The 24,735-nt window shown below is 36.0% G+C and overlaps 1 protein-coding gene across 13 annotated transcripts in view; it reads right to left on the bottom strand.

Annotated features, from left to right (window-relative positions):
- Nucleotides 1–24,735, bottom strand: part of MEF2C (myocyte enhancer factor 2C) — a 128,094-nt gene that overhangs the window by 68,760 nt on the left and 34,599 nt on the right. For 9 of the 13 annotated variants that reach the window (XM_075137773.1, XM_075137771.1, XM_075137774.1 and 6 more), the window contains exon 2: nucleotides 8,251–8,448. In XM_075137773.1, the coding sequence (XP_074993874.1) occupies nucleotides 8,251–8,304 (54 nt within the window). In that variant the 5' untranslated portion in view covers nucleotides 8,305–8,448. Of the gene's footprint in view, nucleotides 1–8,250; nucleotides 8,449–24,735 lie in introns of those variants that run through there. The other 4 variants (XM_075137768.1, XM_075137762.1, XM_075137763.1 and 1 more) reach the window with 2 other exon arrangements.

Genomic DNA, 24,735 nt, shown 5'->3' with positions numbered 1-24,735 from the left:
TGCTTTCAAGTATTGGGAAATCTAAAAAAAAAACAAAAACAACAATGAAGTAGCCAGCTTCCAACTTCCTTGATATAAAGCAAGGCAAGCTTTTTATGCATTTTGGATGAAATTCTGACTAAAGGTGAAACCCACTGTATGTGCTAAAGGAAAGGCATTGACAAAAGAGGATTGTTAAATGGAAGTTTTTCCACTTCAACTCTGGGTCTTCTTCAATACCATGGAAACACTTCTCAACTAGCTCTTCATGCATAAAGCTGCAAGAATCTTCTGAGAGATGGTTCACGGACTAGTCATTGCAATGTCTCTAAGTGTAGACAGCCTGAATTCAAGTGTGCATATCAGACACTGTGATATGCTCCATTTGGAGGGTAATTTGGCCCAGAGCAGACTTTCTTGTTTAATCGCTGGTAGGTAAAACTTACTTAAACTGAACTAGAAGGCAATGTCGCTTGGTTGCGACTATAAATTCTTTCACGTGCTGAAATTTAAATTTAAATGTGTGTGTGTGTAAATGGCAATAGTAGCCACTGGTAATAGTCCTTATTTAGCTAAATTTGTAACAACAATTATATGTTTCCTATAGATGTTGATACATCAGTGGAGGTACAGAAGCAGCCATAAATACTCCCATTTAATGAATACAGCTTTCAGGATACATTATTTATCTTTGTCACAATGTAGTCTTTGTTTCGTTCTGTATTTTTTGGTGGGAGTTGGCTTGGAATTATTTTATTTTATCTTTATTTTTAATTCAGGTTCTTCTAGTACTTTTTCTGAAATCTCACACACTCCTAGAGGCTAAGCCATAACAGCACTCCGTATTTGTCACTAACAGTCACAGCCTATGTGCTAACATTTTGTTTTGAAAGTAGCAGTCCTGTGATCTTTCAAGCACTTCAGTCCAGCCAGTGGCAAAATATCAGTGTTCCACTTACTTCTTCCTATCCTGATTATAAAGTTATATAGCTACTGACATAGCAAAATGAGAGAAACAGGGAATTTGCACATAATCGTTCCCATATACGTTTCCTGCCTTTAAACATGTATGACTGACTAGCAAAAATCAGGGACCACTGATGCACAGAAGTATCTGATATAGACACTGCCTGGTCAAGAAGAAATATTGTTCTGTTTGTTCTTATTTCAACTGGAATGTCTAAATTTCTGACACAGGGACTAGAGCAAGCATGGCAGATGCGATGTATGTGACAAATAGGAGGTACTACACGAGCAATCTGCCTAACTTCAAACATAAAGTCAAGTTGGCCATGTGTAAACCAAGGGACTCTTGACTAAAAGGTCACTGCCAGGCACCTAATCCTATCATATGTTGAAACCTCAAATAACTACTTGAGAGGCAACAGCTCTTGTCATATTCTCTCTTCCCCTTCCTCCTATTTGATTTTTGTTTAGATCTGTTTGTCAGATGAAGAGGCCTGGCTGCAACAATCTTTACAGTAACTCTCAGCGGGACTGGGAAGCAGCACCAGTGCAAGATTCGCTCTAGACAAACCTTCCTTTATGCAATAGCTGGGCATGCCATATTAAATGAAAGACCCTTTAAAGAGCAGTGAAGGACCTTCAGCAGCCTGCTTCCATGTTCTTATAACCCTCCAGCATAACTTACAGGGATGAGACAGCAGTGATTTATGCTGGTAAAAGAGCTATTGTCCCAGAAAGCCTCAAGCGTATTGAGCTACTACTTGCTGAATAGTCCAGATAAAGAGGAGTTCTAAGCAGGATGCCCTAAAATTATAGCTATAAGAAATAAAATGTTCATGATTAATCCGTATAAAAAGGAAGGTTTTGTACTTGTATGTTACGTAAATAACAGATCAAATACTTAAAATAGTGATATTATTCAGTCCGCCCAAATCCGACGCATGATAGTGGATCTCTCATACAAATTTTTTCTTTGTAAGTAAAGAGAGGAGGGATAATTGGAAGATGTGTTAATTAACAGATGATATAGCAACTCAGAAATTAGTAGGTTAGGCAGTATCAATATGCTTCCCACTTTAACTTACAAATTAAGATCTAAAACCAGACAGGGATGCAAGAATAATAACGGCTAATCTCTGATACTTCATTTCCTTTTGTTGAATCAGGGAGATAAGATTAAGTCCATTATATATAGATATACAGATATCTATGTATTTTAGGCAAAAAACCATCATCGCTATCAAAAACACAGTAGCTAATACAATATGCAAGAACGCCGACTCCTTTTTTTCAGAATGCTATCACTAGTTCTGGCAGGTACAAATAGATGTTTAGGGTAAAAAACATGTTTACTAGTTCTGTGCTGCTAAAATGTTCATAAGGTAAAGGTCAAAGAATATTTCATTCCCTGCTGAGCAAATGGTCAGGAAGCACATTTGTCTGCATTTCCTGTCATAACAGGAAGAGTGTAACTTCTTCCTCTCCACAATGGCTTCAGTTCTGCTTCCCACCTCCAGCTCTTTCCCCCCCAGGGCTTTCCAAACCATTCCTTGCAAGACAGCAAGGCTGTGCCTGTGTCTGCACTGGTTTTCAGCTCTGCTGTGTTGGCAGATGCCTCATTCACTACTGCACTTTCTTTACTTAGGCTTCTTGCTCACACTTCGAATTAAAAGTAATTTGCCCTAAATATTTACCTTATGCTAATTCACTCCAAATTATGCTCAAAACATACATTTGTAATACAAGCACACTTAACTTTAAATATAATACATTCTAGAAACTCACGGTTCAGTTCAGCACCTCTCCTAAAATTTTACTTCTCAGACAGTCTGGCATAACATGAAAAGTGCTGCCAGGGCTGTACAGATCGCTACAATTTAGGAGTCATGAAAACTTGGGAAAACGTACAGAAACTTAACTTCATCTCTGAAAAAAACAGGACCAAGGCCTGACTGTAATGCTATATTCCAAGTATATGTCTTACTGTGTGCAATTTAATGTAAGCAAGAGAACAAATTCAAATATGTAAAAGATAAAAAGCAAGTGATGTTTAAGACAAAGGTTCATTGAACAGAACGATCCTTAACTGCATAGTTAAGCAGTTATGTTTTCATACGAAACATTTCCCCTGGGGAAAAAATCATAAAATCTCAGATCTTGGATAAAATGAAGACACCCCATGAGGGAAGACTGAAAATATCAGGAAATTGGTGCAAAAAATTTTCTATCATCTAACTTGTGCTCATGTGCAAGGCTCTTCTCTCTTTCTGCAGGGGAGTTTCTGATTCAGCTGATAGCCTTTTACTCTTTCCTTTTAAATAGAGGTGAAACACAGATAAAAATAGATACACAAGGCTGAAATTAGTTTTGAAACTAGCAGCATTAGGTATCGAAGTCAGTAGAACAAATCTAGGTCTTCCTGCAAACGGTCATTTCCCTCCAGGATATTCTTCCCCTGCCCCATAACCTCACTTTACTTATCTGCTTTAATTTGTTCTCTATTGAGCTGATAACTGCAGTAAGACTTGCTTTATAGCTTTACACATTTGCAGGAATCAAAGAATGATAAAAGGTCTATGCATGAAAAAGTTAAACAGCAAGTGTTTGTTACTGTCGTACCCCATAGAATTACACAGACACGATACTTTAAAAAGGGTGTCTTACTATTTAGGCACCTTAGTACTGAAGTGTACACTTCCTATGGTATTTAATAACACTTAAGCTCCCAGCAGCTCATTACAAATTGAAAGAGATGTTTTAAACAGTATGCAGAATCATTAGCTAAGTTCAACTCAGTTTTAACTGTGAATCTGACAACAGCATGCTTCACAAGCAGGAAAAAAAATGCAGAACTAATGAGCAAGATGATCAGTCGGATGAAAAATGGTGGATCGCCATATAAGACCTGATATTTCTTACTACTAACTAGAAAAACCAGTGGATTAAAAGCAAGAAGGTGTTCCAGACCTGATACCAGAATGTCATTGGGTCAATATGCCCTCTTTCCTGGGTCAATGTACCTCTGGATTTAGCTCACAGACCATGGATTTAATGAGATATTTTGTAAGTGACCTTGTATAACAGTAATACAATATCATTTACGTCATTACACCTATTTATTTTAGGCCTGGGCAGCCCTGCCTGGACTGTTGCAAAGAGAGTTTCAGATGATCCCAGTCTACAGCAGACCACAAAAGGCCCTCATTAAAACTAACAAAATATTTCAAACTGATGAAAAACAAATAGAAAAAATACAAGGACTTTTCTGAGGCAGATGAAGGCAATTTTTCCTTCATGTATTCACCATAACAGAGCTAGTTGAATTATTTCTTTCAATTACGAAAACACATGAAAATAAAGTTCACCCATGTTTTTGCAAATGCCCTTCCTCTTTTCTTTTTTTTTTTTTTAAACAAGCCAGAATTCTTCACAGCAGCCTTCTCCAGTCTGCCGGATTGAAATTTCTGCACAAAGAACTCATAGCAGCTAGGAGCTTCCAACATTAGATATCAGTGCTAATATTTTTGGCTATCGGTTCTGTTGGTGGTGCAACTAATATCACGTATGCAGTCTACTCGAATGGGCTGTTGACAAAGCTACCATGATCTCATGAGCCTGAGTAGTGCTACCAGAGATTCATTCCACATTTATGAAGACTGTATTATCCAGTGCCTCAATAACAAAAAGAAAGTCTCTGGTCACATTGGCTGCTTATAACAGGATTCTCTTGAGAGTTTTCCTTTCCATTTAATATCATGATGGTAACTAAACTACACAAATAAATACACGTTTACTCTAGCCCTGGCAGTTATCATACTCCTTCTCCTTGTAGCTAAAAGCAGCGTGAAAGGGAATTTTTCAGATGGGCTTTTCTGAAACTTTCACAACCAAAGATAATTTGTGATCACTCACAGAAGATTCAAACATCCTTGCCACCTTTGTCACCACACGGTAACTATGACGGCCAGGAAAATACAGCCAACTGGCAGCCCACATGACAGAACATGAAATTAATGGCTCCTCCTAATTAAAAGCCTGAATTCTGCACTCACTGAAGTCAACGACAGAGCTCTTATGCAGTCCAGGGTGAAAGGACTGGGCCTCTGATGTCTAGGTTGCAGTAGTTTTCCTTTAACTTATCCCAAAATGTCAAAGTTTCAAATCGTTTTTGGAAAAGTGCAGATCATATCCCCATATTGCACATTTCTATGAGATTTGCAGCCAGACATCTGACTCTGGACAGTTTCAACTTACATTTATTACCAGTATGGTCACTAAAGTACACAAATCCAACCCACTAGACTTGCTCAGAAGAAATCCTCGTGAAGGGAGGTCAGCACTATTTTTGTCCTTCCCAATCCACTCATAGAAGGACTTCGAACAGTAGGGGAGCCTCCCAGCATAGCAGACAGTAGTGTGGAAGAAAGCAGCTGTTACAGTGATAGAACAAGTACTCCATTCAATGGTTAACGTGAATAGCTAGTCAGGACACTTGGCAAATGAGTGGAAAAGCAAGGAAAGAAATCACCTTCCACAGGCCTTGTAACAACTTAAACCCTTTTGCAAAAACGCTGTTATCCAAATGGATTTACTCTTGCACTGGGAGAGGGCAGAAAAATTAAACTATTGCTATATCCCCTCATTCGATACGTGTTCCATCTATTTTTCCCTGCATGTGCTGTCCTGCAGAGAATTTATGTGCTTGAAAACAGCTGAGGATGCACTATCCAAGTATATCATATTCCCATCTAGCATGCCTTGTATTGTGAAACCACACTGAGTTTGAATATAAGCAACAATAAGGCAGTTTCAAGTCAACAGATTTGCTGCTGTTCTTGCAAACGTCTTTCGGTGAGGTAGTAAGAAAGAAAAGAAAACAGTCTCCATCCATATCATGGTAAATGGAGCTGCAAATAAGCTTTGTGGAACTGTGCTTCAGCTGGTATCTTGATTTTATTAATCAAAAAACTTTTAACCTTTTTTCTTTTTCCCAGTGCAACCTTTTAATCTTTTCTGTGCATTCAAATATATTTATGTAATCAAATAAAAAAAAAAATATAGGAATATAAGCCAGTTACTATTTTAAGATTACTGGAAGCATGTAAGTTAGAAAACAAATAATTGATGCAGCTTCAGTGAAGCAGCAGTTGCTCATGGAATACATTATTTTTTAAGAAACAGTAAGGCTTGTGAAAGAGTACATCTCATACAAATGGTTAAAAGATGAATCAGCTATTAGTGAAAATCCAGTTGTATTTAATGACATATATATCGCTACAACTAAAAAGCCTGATCTCACAGTCCAAATGAATCAATGGAAATCTTTTCATTGGCTTCACTGAGCTTTAAATCAGGGCACTAAATGCAAAGAGGATAAAACCAGTAGAAACACTTTCTAAATTATGTTTCAATATATTAGTAGAAATGAGAAGCAGAATCAAGCCAATTATACTATGTGGAGGGTAAATCTATAGCTTCAGCCTCACAGCCACTAATTAACATGATGGACATTATCAAATGCTAGCAAGATAAACACTTGCTGCACTAACACTGCAGTTGTTAGTATTCTACTGTTATAGTTTTATTCATAATTACTAGTTCTGAAAGCTGGTGCTGGAGGTCTTGAAACTCTACTGTGAATGACCTGAAAGACTAGCTGGCTTCATTTTTTAAAGTAAATTTAGCCTCTTGAAGGATATCTTTTTGACAAAACTGGGGATTAAGTTCTCCGTAAATCCTATATTTGAGTAAGCACCTTGACAGTGAAGCTATTGTATAAACTACTGTTACTAATGGCAAAATTTTGTAGTATCATTTACGAAATAATTCAGGTTCACTTCAAAAAGAAACCATGGTAATATAGGAAAACTCCAAACAACTATTGTCTTAATGTTTAATGATAAATTCAGTTCAATATTTCAAATCCAATTTCAATTCCAAGCTATAGAGCAATTAAAATAAATATGGTGGTGGTTTCATATTGATAGAATTACTGCTTTTTGGCTTGGCCCACAGCAATAGGCAACCTTTAGGGAAAACACAAAATGTATCCATCATAAATGTAATTTTGCTTTTAAACATGATTTTCTGCCATGGAGAACACAAGTGACTACTAACACTACAGAATTTTAAAATTCTGGGAAAGCATATTTGAAGATTATACTTTGTTGTTATGCCTAGGTTGAATTCTTTATGGCTTTATAAAATCCTTGAAGACTAACAACATAACCACTTCTTAAAAAACAACCTGAGTATATGAAGAAATTTATAGATCAAATGAATAGACTAATATATTAATAGTATCTCAAAATCAAGTTCTTAAAAAACAGCTACTGAAGATTACTCCTGAATTGTAGCCACATATATGAAGAACACTAATCATAGTGTTAAATAATTTTATGGAGAGTTTCTCACACTTGTGAATCTCCAATTTCAACAAAACGTCCATCCATTTACATCAAATGTAAACAGCAGCAGCTTTTCACTGATTTTATTTTAAGATGCCAATTGTTGCATTTTATTTTTCTGAAAACAGGAAAGCGGTTTCTCTAATTTATGACCATATTTTAACTAGCAGAGATAGTGTTGGTAATATGGGACAGCTACTCAGCCATTTTATCTAAAGCAGTGGTAGTAATTAATTAACCAGTCCCGCTGGACCTATTTAGCCACAGCATCAGTAACGGAGTTTCATAACTACAACATGCCAATATTATTGTATGTGGGTTTTAGAATGTGTTAGGCTGCTCGAAGTCTTTTTAAAATTCATGTTCAGACAGGAAAAGATGAGATTTTTTATGAAGTAGTGTCATTTTTGTGTGAAGGAGGTAAAAATAAAAACACTGCAAACATGTAGAAACATAAATGATTTGGATCTATGAATTTAAATGCAAGTCCTCCTGCAAATAAACTCATACTATAATAGTTCACAAAATACAGTACTAAAAGCCTGTATCCTGTAACAACTTGCAGATGCGCTTAACCATGTATATTACATGCTGAAGTCAAAGCGAGTACAGAGGGGGCCCAAAGTAAAGCATACACATCAGTCTTTGTAGAATCAAGGCCTCAAGTAATAAATTCCTAACTATGCATGTTACTAAACTTGAAAAAACTGTGTGTGAGGTTCCTGGTTGTTTCCAAAAGTACTTTTTCTTTGATAGTCTTCCATACATTGTGTATATGTATACATATATGTAGGTATATGTATACATACACAAAGTTACCACCTTTTTAATCACTTATGAGAATAAGTCGCCTGAGAAATATAATATGATGTTCAAATACAATATTTTTGCTACTCACCTGTCTGTTACGTTCATCCATAATCCTTGTAATCTGAATCTTTTTTCTCCCCATAGTCCCCGTTTTTTTTCCTCTCCTTCTTCCTTAAAATTATGTATTTTTCCCTTCTCTTTTCTTCCTCTTTCCCGTTTCCTCAAAACAAACCTCCTTCTTCGGCACTTGCACTACTCAGTTCACAGTCCCCTGCATCCGTTCCTGCTAAACACAGAAAGGAAATCAAATGTTATTACAAAATTGATAACTAGATGAAAGTTACTATATGGAGCTGACCAAGCATCCTAATTATAATTTAGTGTACAAGTAAATTATAATAAAAATTTACTGCATCTATAAAATAAATAATGCATACAGAAATAATAATTTAATTCAAAGGCTTCTTTTTATGAACAAACCCGCCAATATATCAAGGAATGAAGAAAAGGCCTGAAATACACATTGCCAAAACTTTTAACGGAATTAGGTGTCTCTAGTTTTAAATATCACTCACTGCTCTAATATGAAAAATTACCTAAATCAGAGAGTTAATGAACCTTTCTGTACCTATGTATGCTAAGTAGGCCAGCTAATTCATTTCTGAAGGGAAAACAATCTTGTGTTTTGACAGCAGAGGTGATAATGTCCCTCATTATGCAAATAGGATGGACCTTTATTAAAGTGTTACTTGATATATGAGAGACGTCAGCTACTTTAAATCCAAAATATTTAACCTTATTCTTTAAGAATGTAGATTAGTGCAAGTATTACTCAAGATACTTGAAGAAAACAGTAGTGCATTTTCCCTGATTTCAATGTAAATTCTAAAACATTCTGACAAATGGTTTGTAACTAGCAAACACATACATCTTTCCTTATAAAAATTCTTGCACCAAAAGACAAGCTATATAGCACAGAATAATAGGGACAGATGATAATTTAAGAATGTTTTAAAAAATATTTTCACAGTTTCAGTAAGGCAATGACTCTAGCTCCCTGAACTTTGCAATATTGGTTCCATCGCAAAACTAAGGACAGTTAAATGCAATATATAAAAATACATACTGCAGAACACATTCCATATTTCACAAAATGTCATAAATCACAAAATTAATTTCTATCATATGCAAAGTATTTTTAGCAATGAAAGACTTGATAAGAAAATAAAGAAATGATGTTCAGTCTAGTACTAAAGTAAAAGATGCAATTTTGTCCCTCTTTAACCTTCATTTACTGTATTTTTATATTTACATATTTTGACCAGAACAGCACAGAGTTCTTTTAAATACAGAAGAGAAAAAAAATCAGAAAAAGATTAATTTAAAATGATTTTTAGTGTTTTTATGTTAGATCCATAGTGTACTAAAAATATTGCCTTGGAAATAAAAATTTTGTGATTTTAAAACAGAGGCTGGTGTTTCCTTATTTATTTTAAGCTCGTAGTCTCACAGCCAACCTGATAAATTCTCACAATATGTTATGTAACACTAAGCCGATGTCCTGGCCATTTAATCCATTATTTGGCTCTGATTCAAAGCTACTGAGGTAGAAAAGCTAGACCTCACTCATTCTGATCTTCAATTCTCTCTTGATTTTCTTTGCATACATTAAAGTTTAAGCTGCTGACGTATTTTATCACTCTAAGAAAAAAATAAGTTAACAAATAAGCAGTCAGTCTGAGTTTTCTAACTAGCCACTATGATATAATTAATCTGCTGGGCAAAACAAATTTTCAAGTATAATACTTATTACCTTTCTGTACATGAATGTCTTTTTATATTATTTGCTAGGCATATTTATATATGCCTAAATCATTACCGTAATGCAGAACATGTAACATGGAACAATTCACGTTGCCAATATAACAAAGTGTAAAGGCTGCAAAATTTTTTGCTGCTTTTTACTTATTTGAAAACAATTCAACTTTTCACTGCTTAGAAGACACAAAGGTGCTTGATCATATGTACAACAAAAAAGTCCAAAACTTTGAAATAAATTAAGTAGATTAAATGTATTTATAAAACTTTTTCCCCAAACAAAGTTAGGAGACAGTCTTATCTGATATTCAGTGTTGACAAACAAACCCAGTCTATTTTTAGAAACAGTTTTAAATTTCCTCAGACTGGGTTTCTTTCCTGTTTTTCCTATAGTCTTACCTCCGATACAAAAAGCAAGTTAGAGTGGTGTTTCCCATGCACATGCAGGACCCAGAGGAGTCTAACAGGCTTTCTCTGTAACAGTAAGCCAATACACTAATCCACAGCAAATGCATATGGAACAATTTCCTTTCCTTTCATTCAGCTGAGGCCAGTGGCACTATCGGTTTACAGCACTACGCCTGCCTAAGCTCTTATTCACTTCAAGGTGGAAGGTCAGGGTGGACAGATTAGAGCAGTGGTGACAGGTTAGCAAGGATGAGAGCTGCTCTGCAGATCAAGATGCTGATGCTGAGCGAGTTCAGAAAAATCACTGAATACTGAGAAAATCTACCAGGAAGGACAAAAATCTTAGTGGAGGAGCAATATGTTGAGTCCCTCCCACGCACTTACCAGTTCCACATTTAAGACCAGTCTTCAAACAACAAAAGCTTTTATAGACAGTTTAAAGTCAGAACACTTAAAATTCCTATGATCTACACGAAATTATCTTAATTCATGCAACACTTGATGAGCAGAATTTTGTTCTTCACTACCTGTAGTAATCCACTAACTACACAAGTTTTATTTTAAGTGGAAAAATAGATGTGCAGGAAAATAAAGTTGAAGGGGAGCAAGGATGATTTGGTTATTAAATATTATCATACAATCTGAGAGAACCTGAAGGAGAAGACAGAATGTGTTAGGTCATATGTATCCAACACACCATTTGCAAAGAAACAGAATTTTGCTTCAACAGAGGCAGCCGATTAAGTTTTCTTGCACTGACGAAAAAAATCTGTCTCCTGTTTGCTTTTTGCTTACCAGCCTAATTTCAAATAAAGGCTTTTCAGTTTTCTAGCAAATTTATTTCCTTTTTAAAATATAATTTATGCTATTTTTACTGCTACTAGAAAGAAATTGGGAATGCTGTGGTATTCTCTATATCTGTCTTACTCTTTTACACATACATATATATCAACACATACTGCTTCACTACTATTCTTACTATGTGTTTGCCTATAGTTCTATTCATTTCATTAATATATATGTGTACATATATAGAGCAGATAGCTGGACTGATTCCAAATCAGTTAGATTCAGATGAGTAAATCAAGACATCTGATTCAAGGGCTATAACCTTCAAAGGCTGGTGACTTCCAAGTCAAACAGAATGTAAAGAACTCTAGAGACTAGCAAATCCCCATGGCTGCTCTAGGACTTCACCAGTGTTCTCAATACTTTTTGAAAGTTCTTGCAGGATTAAGGATTACATATTAAGTATTTAAAGTTCCTGTTAACTAATAAATTTTATTTCCCTAACACTAATAAAGCACACTAGCTAGAAAAGTTGAAGATCCTACAAAACTCAAATAGTACTGCAGGCTTTCATTATCCAACAGAATCTAAAAAGGAACTTAAAATAATTCCAGAAGCTTTGTTGAAGTAACTCTCCACATAAAAGAAACCTTCCAACTTAATGACACGGTTACATGCAAACAAATTGCACTTAAAGAAACACATAGTTACATGCTATGGTGTTACAGTCTTCAGCATTTTTTCTTTTTGCAAACCCAAACATTAAAAAAAAAAAAATCAGACTGCTTACAAAAAGAGGAACTTCATTTTTGGCGGGCTTCTGTTCACTATATGATTTGGCAGAGGCAGTGGTAGCTGACAGAAGATTGATCTGAGCCTTGAGAAGGGAAAAGAGCTAATGGACAAATGCACTTGACCGCTCCTGTCTCCCTTTCGTACATTCACACTCAGACATATATACACGCGCGCACATACACACACATGCATGCACACCCACTATCCCTTCTCTGCAACACAGAAGAATCTTGATAGAATGGCAGGAAACACGCACAGAGTGGTCAGGGAAGGATATGATGTCAGCAACCACGAACAATAAAAGGTGTAAAGGTGCTTCCTTCCCTAAACTGTTCCAGAAGTGCAAAATGGGAACCAAAACTCTCCACTTCCTTCTCCGAGCAGAACTGTCTGAATCTGCTCTGCTGCAACACCCCAGACAGAGAGTTCTTTGAACAAGTCACACCAAGGCCAATACGGAGTATCAAAAAAGGAGAGTCAAAATATTTAATTTATAAACAAGAAGGCAGCCAGAGAAAAACTAAGTTAAAATGTGCTGGGGTTTAGCATTTTCATGGTTGCTTTACAAAAGAAACAAACCTTCCATAAAGATGTCCCTGTTCCATTAAGCAGCTTGCATTCTAAGTGGATTAATTAGGTTAAAACAAAACCAATTTTTTTTTTATTATCCCGATGCAAGGAAGCAAACGAAAAAATGGTGTCCCCATTTTCTTACCATTCTTATCTTGATAAATAAAAGTAACTTCAAAGATCTATGAAATCTTTTTATGCAAGCCTTTCTGTTTAGTCGAAAGAGTTTTGAACCAGATTCTAAAAATCTAAATGTACCGAGTAAGAATACATCAGCTACTTTTCTGATGAAAAATTAGCTGCAAAAACTGCCACATAACCATGAACATCCACAGCTGGGAACACATATTCAAATAAAATGGTCACTGAAACGTTTTCTGTAAAAGCCCTGGCTGACTATGTTGCATACACAGACAAAGACAGCCACACAGTGAAGAAACAGCTGGGCATACTGCATCAAATGAAGACACCGATCATTTTGGGTCTGTCACCTTGAGCTGGGTAAAGCTGAAAGAAATGCAGAAAAGGGTGAAAGTAATGATCATCTCTCATGTTGTCTGACTGAGATCAGCTGACATGAAAGACAGAAGTGGTCCTTCACGTTCAATGTGGTTTAGTTGCATGGTCATTAGAGAAGACACAGTTTGGGCCATTAACAGAAAGGTTATGATAAAATTATATATGTCATCACCACGGCAATACATCAGTAAAGCAGAAATGGCATGATCTACAGTATGGTTATCCAGGCAGAAAGCCATCCAACAAATGAATCTGAGTCATCTTAAGGTTTCAAACATCTGTCCACAACACTCTGATTTAGAAATTAAGCATAACCTACATTTATGTGTTTTGATCTTATGGCCAGGCTGCCACATGAAAAGATTGGAAGGGAGTCCGTTTTAATCTACTAAATTTAACTCTCAAGAGATCATGCATTTTGCTACAGGAAGTATAAAACAAACATTTAAGCCATAATGGGTATAATGTAACAGATGAAATAGTACAGACTACTAGAGAGAGAGTTCGTCAAACTGAAAAAGTCTGTACATAGAGAAAATATTTGTAGTCTTTAACTACCAAAGCTTATTCGTCTTTTCATTTATCTAACCTGATTCCTGATTTATGGCATGAGTTTAATTTATAACGGAGAACAATTCAAGGGCAACAAAGTTCTGCATCAAGGCAGAAGTAAAATGTTCATAAGCTTGCAAACTGCAAAATCATTCCCTACATTTAAGTTGTTAATTACAAGTTTTAGAGAAAACTCGAATCATTTGATCTGAATTCATCTTTCATGAATTTTACTACTATTTTGAAAGCATCTGCTGAATTTGTAAGATTCTCTATTCCAACTGATATTCTATTTATTTATTTATTTATTTATTTGTAAAGGATAGCAGAATGTGTTTATTTTTAATTTTGAGCTTCAGGAGATATACCTTATTTGCTTTTCACATTTATATTTGAATATATTCCTATTACACTGACAATGTAGCAATGAACTGCAGAAAATTGCTCTCTTTCAGCCAAGGTACTGTCTTGTAATCAATACCATTATTTGTATGCCTAGGAGGAAGAGGCATGAGAATATCCAACATTGTGAATTTTCTGGAGTTTGGAGTTAAACAGTTCTGAAAACTAGTTGTTCTGAAGAATACTTCATCTCCCTTGAATCAGACACCTATGAATCAGTTGAATCAGTTGAATCCACTGTGAAGCTCCCTTGAATCAACTCAAATAAGGTACCAACTTACGTCACAGAGCAAGAACTTATGCAGTGTGGGTGGAAGAGTTTCGCTTGCTATTGTTTTGCAAAGTTCCCCTGAAAAGTTTTTTTGGGCAAACTAAGCATCACTGCCAAAATAGTGGAGAAGATGGTACTTCCTAATGGTACTCCTACTTTATTATGCCACAGACCCTGCTTTTCAAAAGACTGAGCTACCCAGACGCTGAATATCTAGTCTGTAGCCACCTATCAATTTAAACTGATCCATGCCTGTGTGAAAAGGGGAGGAGTGACTTTAGCTTACCTTCCAGAGGGTGTGCTGAGAGTCGTCCATCAGGCACAGTGAAGGAGGGTTTTCTGAATGGCACATACGTGTTTTACCAAACCTGGACATGCTGATAAAGATCCATGATAGGAGGCCTACCAAGTGATTGTGGAATTTGCCACAGATGGTGGGTCATTCCTTGCAGCGGTGCACCAAAAGAGGAAGCAACCACCGGCAATCTAGATGAAAACTGATTGCCTGCAGCCCAGTAAGAAGAGATATGTGCCTGCTACGCTTGATGAAGAAAGGAAGACTTGGCTAATTTACAACATTTTTGAAGAATAGATGAAGAAGAATTGTTTGATTTGTAAAGCAAAGAATGCAGACAGTTATGCATATTTTAAGGAAAGCAATTAAGTGAAATGCTTATATACTAAAAAACATACCCGTGAAAAGTTGATTTTAAATCTACAATGACTAGCAGGTGATATTTCAGTGTCTACCCATCACCCAGTTGAAAAAAATGGAAAGCAAATAGTTTGAAAAAAAAGTTTACAGGTTTATGATTAGGTTCATGATGTACCTTTGGCAGCTAGACAGGCATAATGGGAGTCTGACCAATAAATATGGAATAAGATCCTTGAAGTGCTTGTGAGACTGGCTCAAGCATAACAGTTTATTGAATCAGACAAGCTAATAATACAAGGGAAAAAACAAAGGACTGAAAACTGAATCAACTAATTGGTCTGAAATGGAGACAGTGACTAGGAATGGGAACCTGTCTGAAAATGGAGTAGGGAAATTGGACCACTGCAATTTCAGCTAGGAGTCTTAATAGTTTTGAGCTAATAATTTGATTGGATTGCATTATAGTTAATAGGTGTGCAGTAAAATATCAGGAAAGGTGTTTTACAAATTCAGTCTGTCATTTAATGAGCTGGAGGAGAAGGAGAAGCATTTCAGTGGTCAAGAGAATATGATTTAGCACCTTGCGTGCTGAAAAAGCGATTTGTAACTACTCTGATCTTGGTCTAGCTATATTTTAAAGACATCTTTCATACGGGGTAAGATACTAGCACTTACAGTTTGGAAGCAGTCTTATCCACAAAGACAAAGGACTTTGGAGAGTGTTGGCTTGTTACAGGAAAAGCCTAAGATCTCTAGAGTTAAGTCATTGCATCATCTGAAAGCAGTCTCTGGCTGTGGTTAGATCTAGATTTACAGATTTGTTACTAGTGCTTGTATGTGAGGAAGTCTGTGGTGAGGAACATAAATCCCCACAACGGCTTTTAAGAATCAGGGGACCATTCCAGGTATTATTGGAAAAATAATATATACTGCAGTATCAAATCACAGTCTGAACCTGGGCATAAGTGCTTGGTAATGCCAATACCGGTGGCAGACAATTTTAGATAGTCCTCTATTGAAGAAAGCAAGGATTGATTCTCAAAAGGATTCTTTGTTACCAGAAAAGATTTTTGATTACTTTCTGCTTATAATTTGCTGAATTGCAGAAATGCAAGTAAGCTTGGTATGTGCACTTAGGCAAGACAGCTGGAGACAGCAGTGTCTGAACTGTGGTCAATGATCAGTTTTGAAGCAATAGACAGAGTAGATGGAGAAGAGAATTAAATTTTGGGTAAAACAGGTGGACTTGTTCAGATCTATACAGACCTGATCTCCTTCACCTTCATCCAACAGGCTCCAGAGGAATTTTACACACTCTGACCCAGGATCCTCCCTTTTCTCACTCAAAGGGCACTGTAATCATGCCCGTCTATGTTTAACAACACAAGCTGAGTTCTGCTACTCTAGGTTTGTGCTGCACCACCACTTCATCTCTGTGCGGAGGAACAAAGATTTGGATTGTAGAAGCCGAATAGTCATATTTTGAAAAGGACTATCTTACACATTTGCAAATGAAACTTTCCAGGAAGTTTTTAGAGAAAAGAGAAAGCTTTTAGAAACAGGAATTTTGTGGCATGAATAAACAGGTCAAAACGTAGTAAGAACCCAAAGTGTCTTTAAAGTATTGAGCGAAAAAACAAATGAGCACTGTATTTGGTTCAAAGACTAAGCTGAAAATTAGGAAGGATCATCTAAGGAGGTAGAACAGGGACAAAATTGAGGATGAAAACACCTTAAAACTGGGAACCTAAGTGTAGGAATTAAGAGAAGAAAAACTGAGATGTGAGTAAGTTCCTCATTAAAAGAAAATGTGTGCCCCTGCCAGACAACAGATTCTATTGAAATACTGTGAAGGGGTTAATAAAAGGAATCCCTTCCAAGATGACCAAAGTGAGTGACAAAAATTGTCAAGGTAAAGCTTGAATGAAAGTAAAACTGTTGGGTGATGAGAAATATCTCGACAGGAAAACTGTATAAATATGTTAAGGTGGTATAACATTTTTTCTGGCTGGGAAGTGTTGCTCATGGTGTTGCTCATTTTAAAAGTAATTTGAGTAATGGCTGGAAGATGAAAGAAGGTAGAAAGGGTAGGATTACTACTGGTGAGCATAACTTCTGTGATCACATAGACCTGGATTCTTGAATAAAAGACAGCAAAGAACTTTGTTAGGTATTATTTTATGGAGGTTTGTGATGAAGAGAAGCTGAAAATTGAGAGACATTGGGAGAGAGCTCAGTTATAGAAAATTCAGGGAGTAGAGCCCTGAAGTAAAACTGACGCAGAGAAATGGCTTTGGAGTTACTGCTGATGGGAAAGGGAACATTAATACCTGATACTGGACATTAATTCTCAGGTCTTGCTACATTTAGAGCTATAAGAAATCTTTGTAAACAAACAGTATCAAGGAAATCTTTGAGTCACTTGTCAGTTTCCCTGCCCTAATGGAAACAACCTGTAATACCCTGAATTTGGCTAGCTACTCAAGCCGAAAGGGTGCAATATCTCTTAAGCATATCCCCTAATATAGTTCAGCTTCCTACCAGAGAACTGGAGCAATCAAACATGAAAGACTTCAGGCAGGTGTCCCTGAGACACAAAAGTTCCTCAAAATCTGACCAAATCTTGGGAGATCCATGGAAGCTGTACGTGCCAGTCTCTCAAGCTAAATAGCTAGTAGTTCGCTATTATCCTATTCAGGCTTGAAAAAATTGATTCTGTATGGATTGAGTATTACTAATGCCTTAGACATTTATTTACTTATTTATTTTTCACGAATATATGATGCAACCAGTCACCCAAAGCAAAAACTGACTTGTCAAAGTTGGACTGAGTCTCAGGGTGATACAATTTTAAATCCAGAGAATGGAACTGATTTCTATGGAGCTACTCCTTTGTACTAATGCAAACATGAGAACAGATCCATTACTAGTATGAAAAAGGCATTAGACAAGCTTTGTAAGTAGAGGTAATATCTAATATAGATTATCGAGTTGGAAAAAAAAATCGCCTTTATGAGGTACAAGCCCTTCTTTGGATCCTCAGTGTACCCAAAAGCTCATCCTTTTTTTCCAGCAATAGAAGCTGGCCTAATGAAATATATTACCTGTGCCCAGAAACCCTCTCTCGTTTGTGGTGTTAGACCATCTCAGCTACAACTATGCTATCACAGAAACAGAAAGTTGGTTTTCCTACAACATAGACCCAAACACATAACAAACGTTACTAGTTTTCTAAAGCAACCTCAGATCAGTACATCCTTCACCTGGCAATTAATTTCTTAGAGAGGAATGATTAGATATAAAGATGTTTTGCTTTTCTCTTTTGTATACCCACTTCTAGAAACACACCCTTTTCCCTTTAATTCCTGACCTTCCCAGAAATGTCAAGAATTAAATATAGTTCTTCTGAAATGTAAAGTAGACTGCACAACATGGTGGAGAGCTGCTGAGCTGCTAACTGTTCATTCATTCTGTGTAAATGTTAATATGATAAATATGAGTATAAAAACTATGACACTCCCTGAACTCAACTGCTTGCCCAGAGACAGCTGCAGGCTTAAAATGAGGAGGAAGAAGGGGGGGCGGGGAAAAAAAAAGGCAAGGGAAATATATCAATCTTCCCAATGACCATGACAGCTGAAAAGTCTACATTAATGCTTCCAATCCCACTCAGACATTTTTTTCCCAAGGACAAAAGGAGATGAAATGTATGTCAGGTACATAATAAGGCTAATAAAAAAAAATGAAAACACCTGCATTTCACTGAATAGGGGCTAAGAACTGCCTCTGTCTGTGAAATATATGTCTTTTTCTAATGGCAAAGCTCATAAATTAGGACAGGTTGCTGCTTTTAAATATACAAAATATGCACAATTTAAGTAGAAACACATGAACTCGGAATACATCTGTTCTAAAAAAAGCAAGAAGAGAAAACTACAGTGGCAGTATAGCAAAGAAGCACTTATATTGTGATTACAAAGATCTGATACCTCTTATAAGCCACATGATAGGAAATAAACCTTGCACATATATTGTCTGGTGCCTTCTGTCTGGAATTTTGCATGTTCAAGATGAGGCATCTGTTAGAAAAATGGAAGGTTCTGACTACCAAGAAATAAAGTATATGGCCATATCTGCTAGTGCTAGCACACCATCACTCATTTGCTGAAACTACTTGCTTTATACCTCCTGGCTGTATCTTGACAAGAGGCATCTCTCTGTGCTGGAAGATCCAAACTGGATTCCCACTGGTTTGGAACTAGAAAAAATGCATAAACAGACAAGGCTATAAGAAAGGAAAGATAACATGGAATTTGCCTCGTGGGAGAAGAAACGGGCAAGGTGCCTGAAACAACTGGCTTATGTTGTCTGTTGAGGAGGGAATTTTCTGTTGTTCTGGCTTAGTGGGATATTCTACAGATATTTTTTTTTTTTCTTTGGTGGTGGAGAAAGGGGCAAGCAATAGATATATTTCTGTTAACAAGATTCACAGGGAAAGAAAGAAAGAGAGAGAATGGAGAAACATAAGATATACAGCACACTGAGGAGTTAAGCTTTGATATGATAAAGAGCTAAAAGAGCTGCACTTTAGATACTAAAGATCCATCTTGAATCAGTTACAAAGACATAAATAGCCCCATCTAATTTAGCGTGCTGTTCAACCACATCATAGTTCACATTCAGTTTTTGAAAATCGTATTAGGTAACTAATTCATACTTTCCACATGAGGATTTGTTCTTCTAATTTTTCACAGAACCAGAGTCTAATAGCTGTCACCTCAAGACCCGTAAAAGCAAATTTTCTACTGAAACGGAAGGTGTTTACCACAGAGGTACACCTACCACTGTCTACAACTATAAAAGCCACAAGTGAGCATCACACCCTGCCTTCTGAACCTCAGCTGTAACCACTCCATTAGCACATGCAGCTGGATTTATTTATTTTATTTCTCACACATACAAAACACATTGCATTTGGCAGTAGCCAATGCAAAAAGTCTACATGCTTGACAAATATCAGAAAACAGACATATAAAATGTGCTTAATTTGCAGAGGGAAATACAGTGCAATTTGCTTGATAGTCTCTGTTCTATCTTGAATGAGCACTTTTTTTTTCTAAACAGATCATTGCCAGCATTGCTCATTTTATTATTGTCCTAGGAGCATGCTGAAAAAACAAAGCATAATCAATACAAAGATACATTAGCTAAATCTTTTTGTGGCCTTGAATGTACATTATGTTTTCTCAGAAATAGCACTTTTAGAGCTCTATTGATATGCAAGGTGATTTGTGACAAAAAATATTCTTAGAAACAGCTGTGGCAAAAGTAGCAGGCAGCATAGTGTAAAGAATTGAATCTAAGGTTGGGATGCAAACATGGCTGAGATCTGCTCCTTTTTCTGCCAAAAATGTTTCATGCCACCTTCATTTTTTACTCAGTTTCTCTGTTGGAAACCTGGGGATAAGAAACCTGGGATTTGTTCATACAAATGTTCTGAGAAGTAAGTACAGTGAATATTTATTACACAATAGAGAAATTCTGAGGGCTTTCAGTAAATATACTGTAATTCTCATCTGGCATAGTCAGTGAGTATATAAACAAATAGAGAAGATCATTTAGCAGATTTAAAAATGTATGAAAGTAATGCTAAGGGCAAGATTATGATCATAAAAATATTAATATTAAAATATTAATATCTGTGCTTAAAATCACTGATTTCAGAATGTTATAATTATCTTGTATATCTAAAGCATTTTTATACACATGTTGTTCTCGCACTATAGCCCTTTATGCTAATGTATATCTTCTTGAAATAAAGATATTTGACAGTACTGTCATATAAGGTCCAACATGGTACACAGCAGATTCATCAATTTCCTGTTTCTTCCCTCTCTCTCTTACAGCATCCTAATCAACCTAATTAAAGCTTCGTTCATTTGAAACCTCAGATGACAATTTGTTTAACTCTATCCCACTGTGGTCTTTTTATAAAGAGAATTAAATTTGATCTTCTGACAGCAATTATTAAATGATCCCAACTGGCCCCAATTAAGACACATGGCTCACAGGCCTCAAAATCCAATAAAGTGCCAAGCCCTCTCTTTCACTTGTACATCTTCCTTTACCTTGCTTTATTTTCTTAAAGCCAATTAAGCTCATCTTATCAAGTGGAACTGAATGCCATTGTGTAGACTAATTCAAGGTACAATGCATCAATTTACTTTTACAGACATCCTTAGGAAGTAGGGACAACACGCTCAAAATCATCCTTTGGAAACCCCTCCCTGATTCAACTCACCTAGCTTTAATGCCTTTCACTGTGCTGCACATGACCTACATATGCTTACTTTTAAAACACTGCCTACAATGAGCAGTGATTAGAGAAATATATTAAATATCCATGGTACGAGTTTTGCACTGCTTACAATTCTCTTTATAGTAACACATCTCTAAGCATTTCCACTTGTTTATTATCTCTTCATTTCAGAAATTCAAAGGAATGTGACACTCGTGTAACTTCTGAGGTTAACCTTTTTTTACCTTTAATTTCTGCTCTAATTTTCCCACACATGTTCAGTAGTACGCTGTGAAGAAATGTTCCCATGATTTCACGTAAAGGCAGGTAGCCCCAGGATTTGGAACTCATTGATTGTGTGGTACTCCAGGGAAATAGCTGAATTAAAACCAGCCTCAGGAGACTGAAGTAGCTTCCATACACATCTGGCTCTTCTTATTCTAAACTCTAACACCTGACTGGAAATTTAACCCCCGTCTTTTCTCTGAAGAACAAATGGGACAGATTTATCTACTGCCATTTGGTTTAGGTCAAAGCTGAGCTGTGTGGTGTTCTGCTAAATTAATTGCAATGTAATTGATATTGTTTGACACAGTTTTTGAAAAGATGATGCTCCATCCATTTTATGACCAGACTGCTCTCTCTCTATTAAAATACATAAGATTTCGTATTTCTGCACGTTCACCCTAAGTACAGCTTTGAGTAATAACATATTAAAAAACAGCACACATTTTCTAGCTCAATATTTCTAATGAATTGCTGTACAAAATAAGATTATGTGCACAATTATCATCAAGAGAGTAAGTAACAAGTAAAAAAAGCTCAAAGCAATACTACTTCCGTTGTGGTGAATGTTTTCTATATTTCTTTAATTTATATACTGAACAAATACAAGCACGATATTCCTTAAACACAAAAAAGATAGAAAGACACTAAATTTCAATGCAACATTTTCTTTGCTAGCAGAAAGATGTGCAAGTTTATGTAAAACATAATTAGACACATTTCCTGTCCAGCTGGGAAACATACTTTTCTTTGTAAAAATTTTAAAAATTAAAATGATGCCAACCATTTCTCAAAAAGTAAAATAAATTTATTTTTAAAGAACTTGCAAATGTTACATTTAGGAATTTAAAAAATACTGACTTCAAAAGGCAGGCAACAGTTTTATTCCCAGAAACGCTAGATGACTCCAGTAAATTTGAACTGTAACATGCAATAACAGTTGACAGAGGATTTCTAACAGCGCATTGAAATTTCTGAAGATTAAAAAAGATTTCAGTATACTGTGCTGCAAATTATTTCTCATTGTATTCTAATAATCCCATACAAGATGTTAATTTTAGATCATTCTTTTGCTAAAAACAGCAAACCCTGTAACAGATTTAGTGCAAAGGGCTGAAAATATCCTGTGGAAAAAAATCTGTACAGAAATCAGATCAACCCAAATCCTGCCGTTACTCAGCACTGCAGTGACGTGCAGATGTTTGTAGTGGTTTAAGGAGCCAGCGGGGGCTGGAAACTCTACATACTCAACTCCAACATGATTGCAATTGAACCTCATCAAAGTAAGAGCTCATAATTTGTCACAGAAAACAGCCAATTAACATATGTTAGAAAAAGGCTCCCATAAAGATAATATATGATTAAAGATCCAATGCAGCTGTCACAAATCAAAATTCTGCATGTTAAAAAGAAATACTAGTCTGTGTTTCTGAAGGTTTACATTGATAATGGATACTATATTTTTAAAAACTACCGAAAAAAGTGCCCCTTATTATAGTATTTCCTCCAGGTTTGGAGTTACAGCTTAGGGAGATCCGGGTACTAAAGCACTGTTTACTGGTCTGGCTGTTGTGCTGTAAATAGTTAAGACTCTTGCCAAAACACAACCGTTATTTTGTTTTAATGCTATTTTTAAAGACAGACCTTCATTGTGAGTGAGGTGGCCTTCATTGATGCACTTTGTTGTCAAGACATTCCTCTGAAAACACAGCATGTCCTTATTGCTACAAAAAATACAGTGCTGTAAAACTGTATACTATTGCCCCAGGGCTAGTGCTGTGATCCTATTCAAATGCACGGCCGTGAGTAAAACTGCACTGCAGCCAGTTCCATTATTTCACATTTACATTGGTGAAAATGAAATCTGAACGTAGCCTGCAACCATCCTTTAAATAAATACATTGATTAAAAATAGTTTTCACATATATATGCACGGAAAATGAAGCCTGTTGCTTTATTAACACAGAGCCCTGACTGTGATGCCTATTCTGAACAATAATCTTTATTCCTTATATTTTGCACAGCAATATTTTAATTGCTGAAACACTGCATAATTAAGCTGCTATTTTTTACAAGCGTTATGTATTTTTTTTCCTGCTATCATTTAGGATCATATGTGTCAGTCAGTAAACTCTAAGGCGATTTGAATAGTACCTTGTTTGTATGTGTGTGCATATGCGAGCGTGTGTGTCCTTGTCTTGACATCATGTTGTAAAAGGAAGTGCTTCCTCTTTTCTGTTTGAAAGAGAACCAAGAAAAACAAAGTTTTGAAACTCAGTGCACATTAGTCAATGTATTTTTAAAAATGCTTTAACTCCTATTCAGTCAAATATAATTTTATGTTGATGGGTAAAAGCAGGGACAAATTTTATTCAATGCTAACAGAGAACTAATATAATGGAGACAGTATTCTCCCAAAGTGGAATGTGATTATTTTTAAGAGTCTTTTCTCCCCTTTAAAGTCTTTCAATGATTCAGAAATACTGTTTCCAGTAATGCTAGAGTTGTAGTTTGTGTCACCAGCACAGTGTTAATTCTCTTAAAACAGCACTTATTATATTGGTACTGAAGTATCTGTCGACTTTAAAGCTATGGTTTCAAAAGCCCTGAATAGGCACAGACTTTTGAATATGCTAAAACCTAATATGTCGAGAGGTCAAAAGGAAAACTCTTAAGTGTTTAAAGCTACTCATGTGTGTAAGACTGTCTCAAAAAGATCAAAAGCGCTGAACACTTCTGACCTGTTTACATGGAGCAAAAATTCCTAATGTTCTTTAATATTTTTCACTATGTTATATTACGATAAAAAAAAATTGCTGTGAATCACTGTCCCTTTTAACAAAACACTGTGAATAATGTTAAGGTTATGCTGCCTTTTTTTTCCTCAGGAGTGTGTTCATTGATTCCCAAGCAATCAGTAACATTTTTGATTAAGATCTTAGAAATAGCTGAAAATCCCAAGGCTTCTCTACTATTGAAACTTCACATGTCTTTGACTGTCCCCAACTAATGACAGTAAACTATGCAGCCTCAAGCTAAAGAGATTAATTTCCATTTTGCAATGAATAGACAAAAAGACTGGACAAAATCCATTCCATATCAACTACATTGTTATGTCTATTACAGAAAATACTCTTTTGGCCCTAGGGACAGTTTGAGATGGGAATAATAAAATTGAAGGTGCAAAATAATTAGTACTTAACAAATAATA

This window comes from Calonectris borealis, chromosome Z (genome assembly GCF_964195595.1).
Source record: "Calonectris borealis chromosome Z, bCalBor7.hap1.2, whole genome shotgun sequence".
Classification (NCBI taxonomy): Eukaryota; Metazoa; Chordata; class Aves; order Procellariiformes; family Procellariidae; genus Calonectris; species Calonectris borealis.
This window is presented reverse-complemented; position numbering and strand designations above follow the sequence as displayed.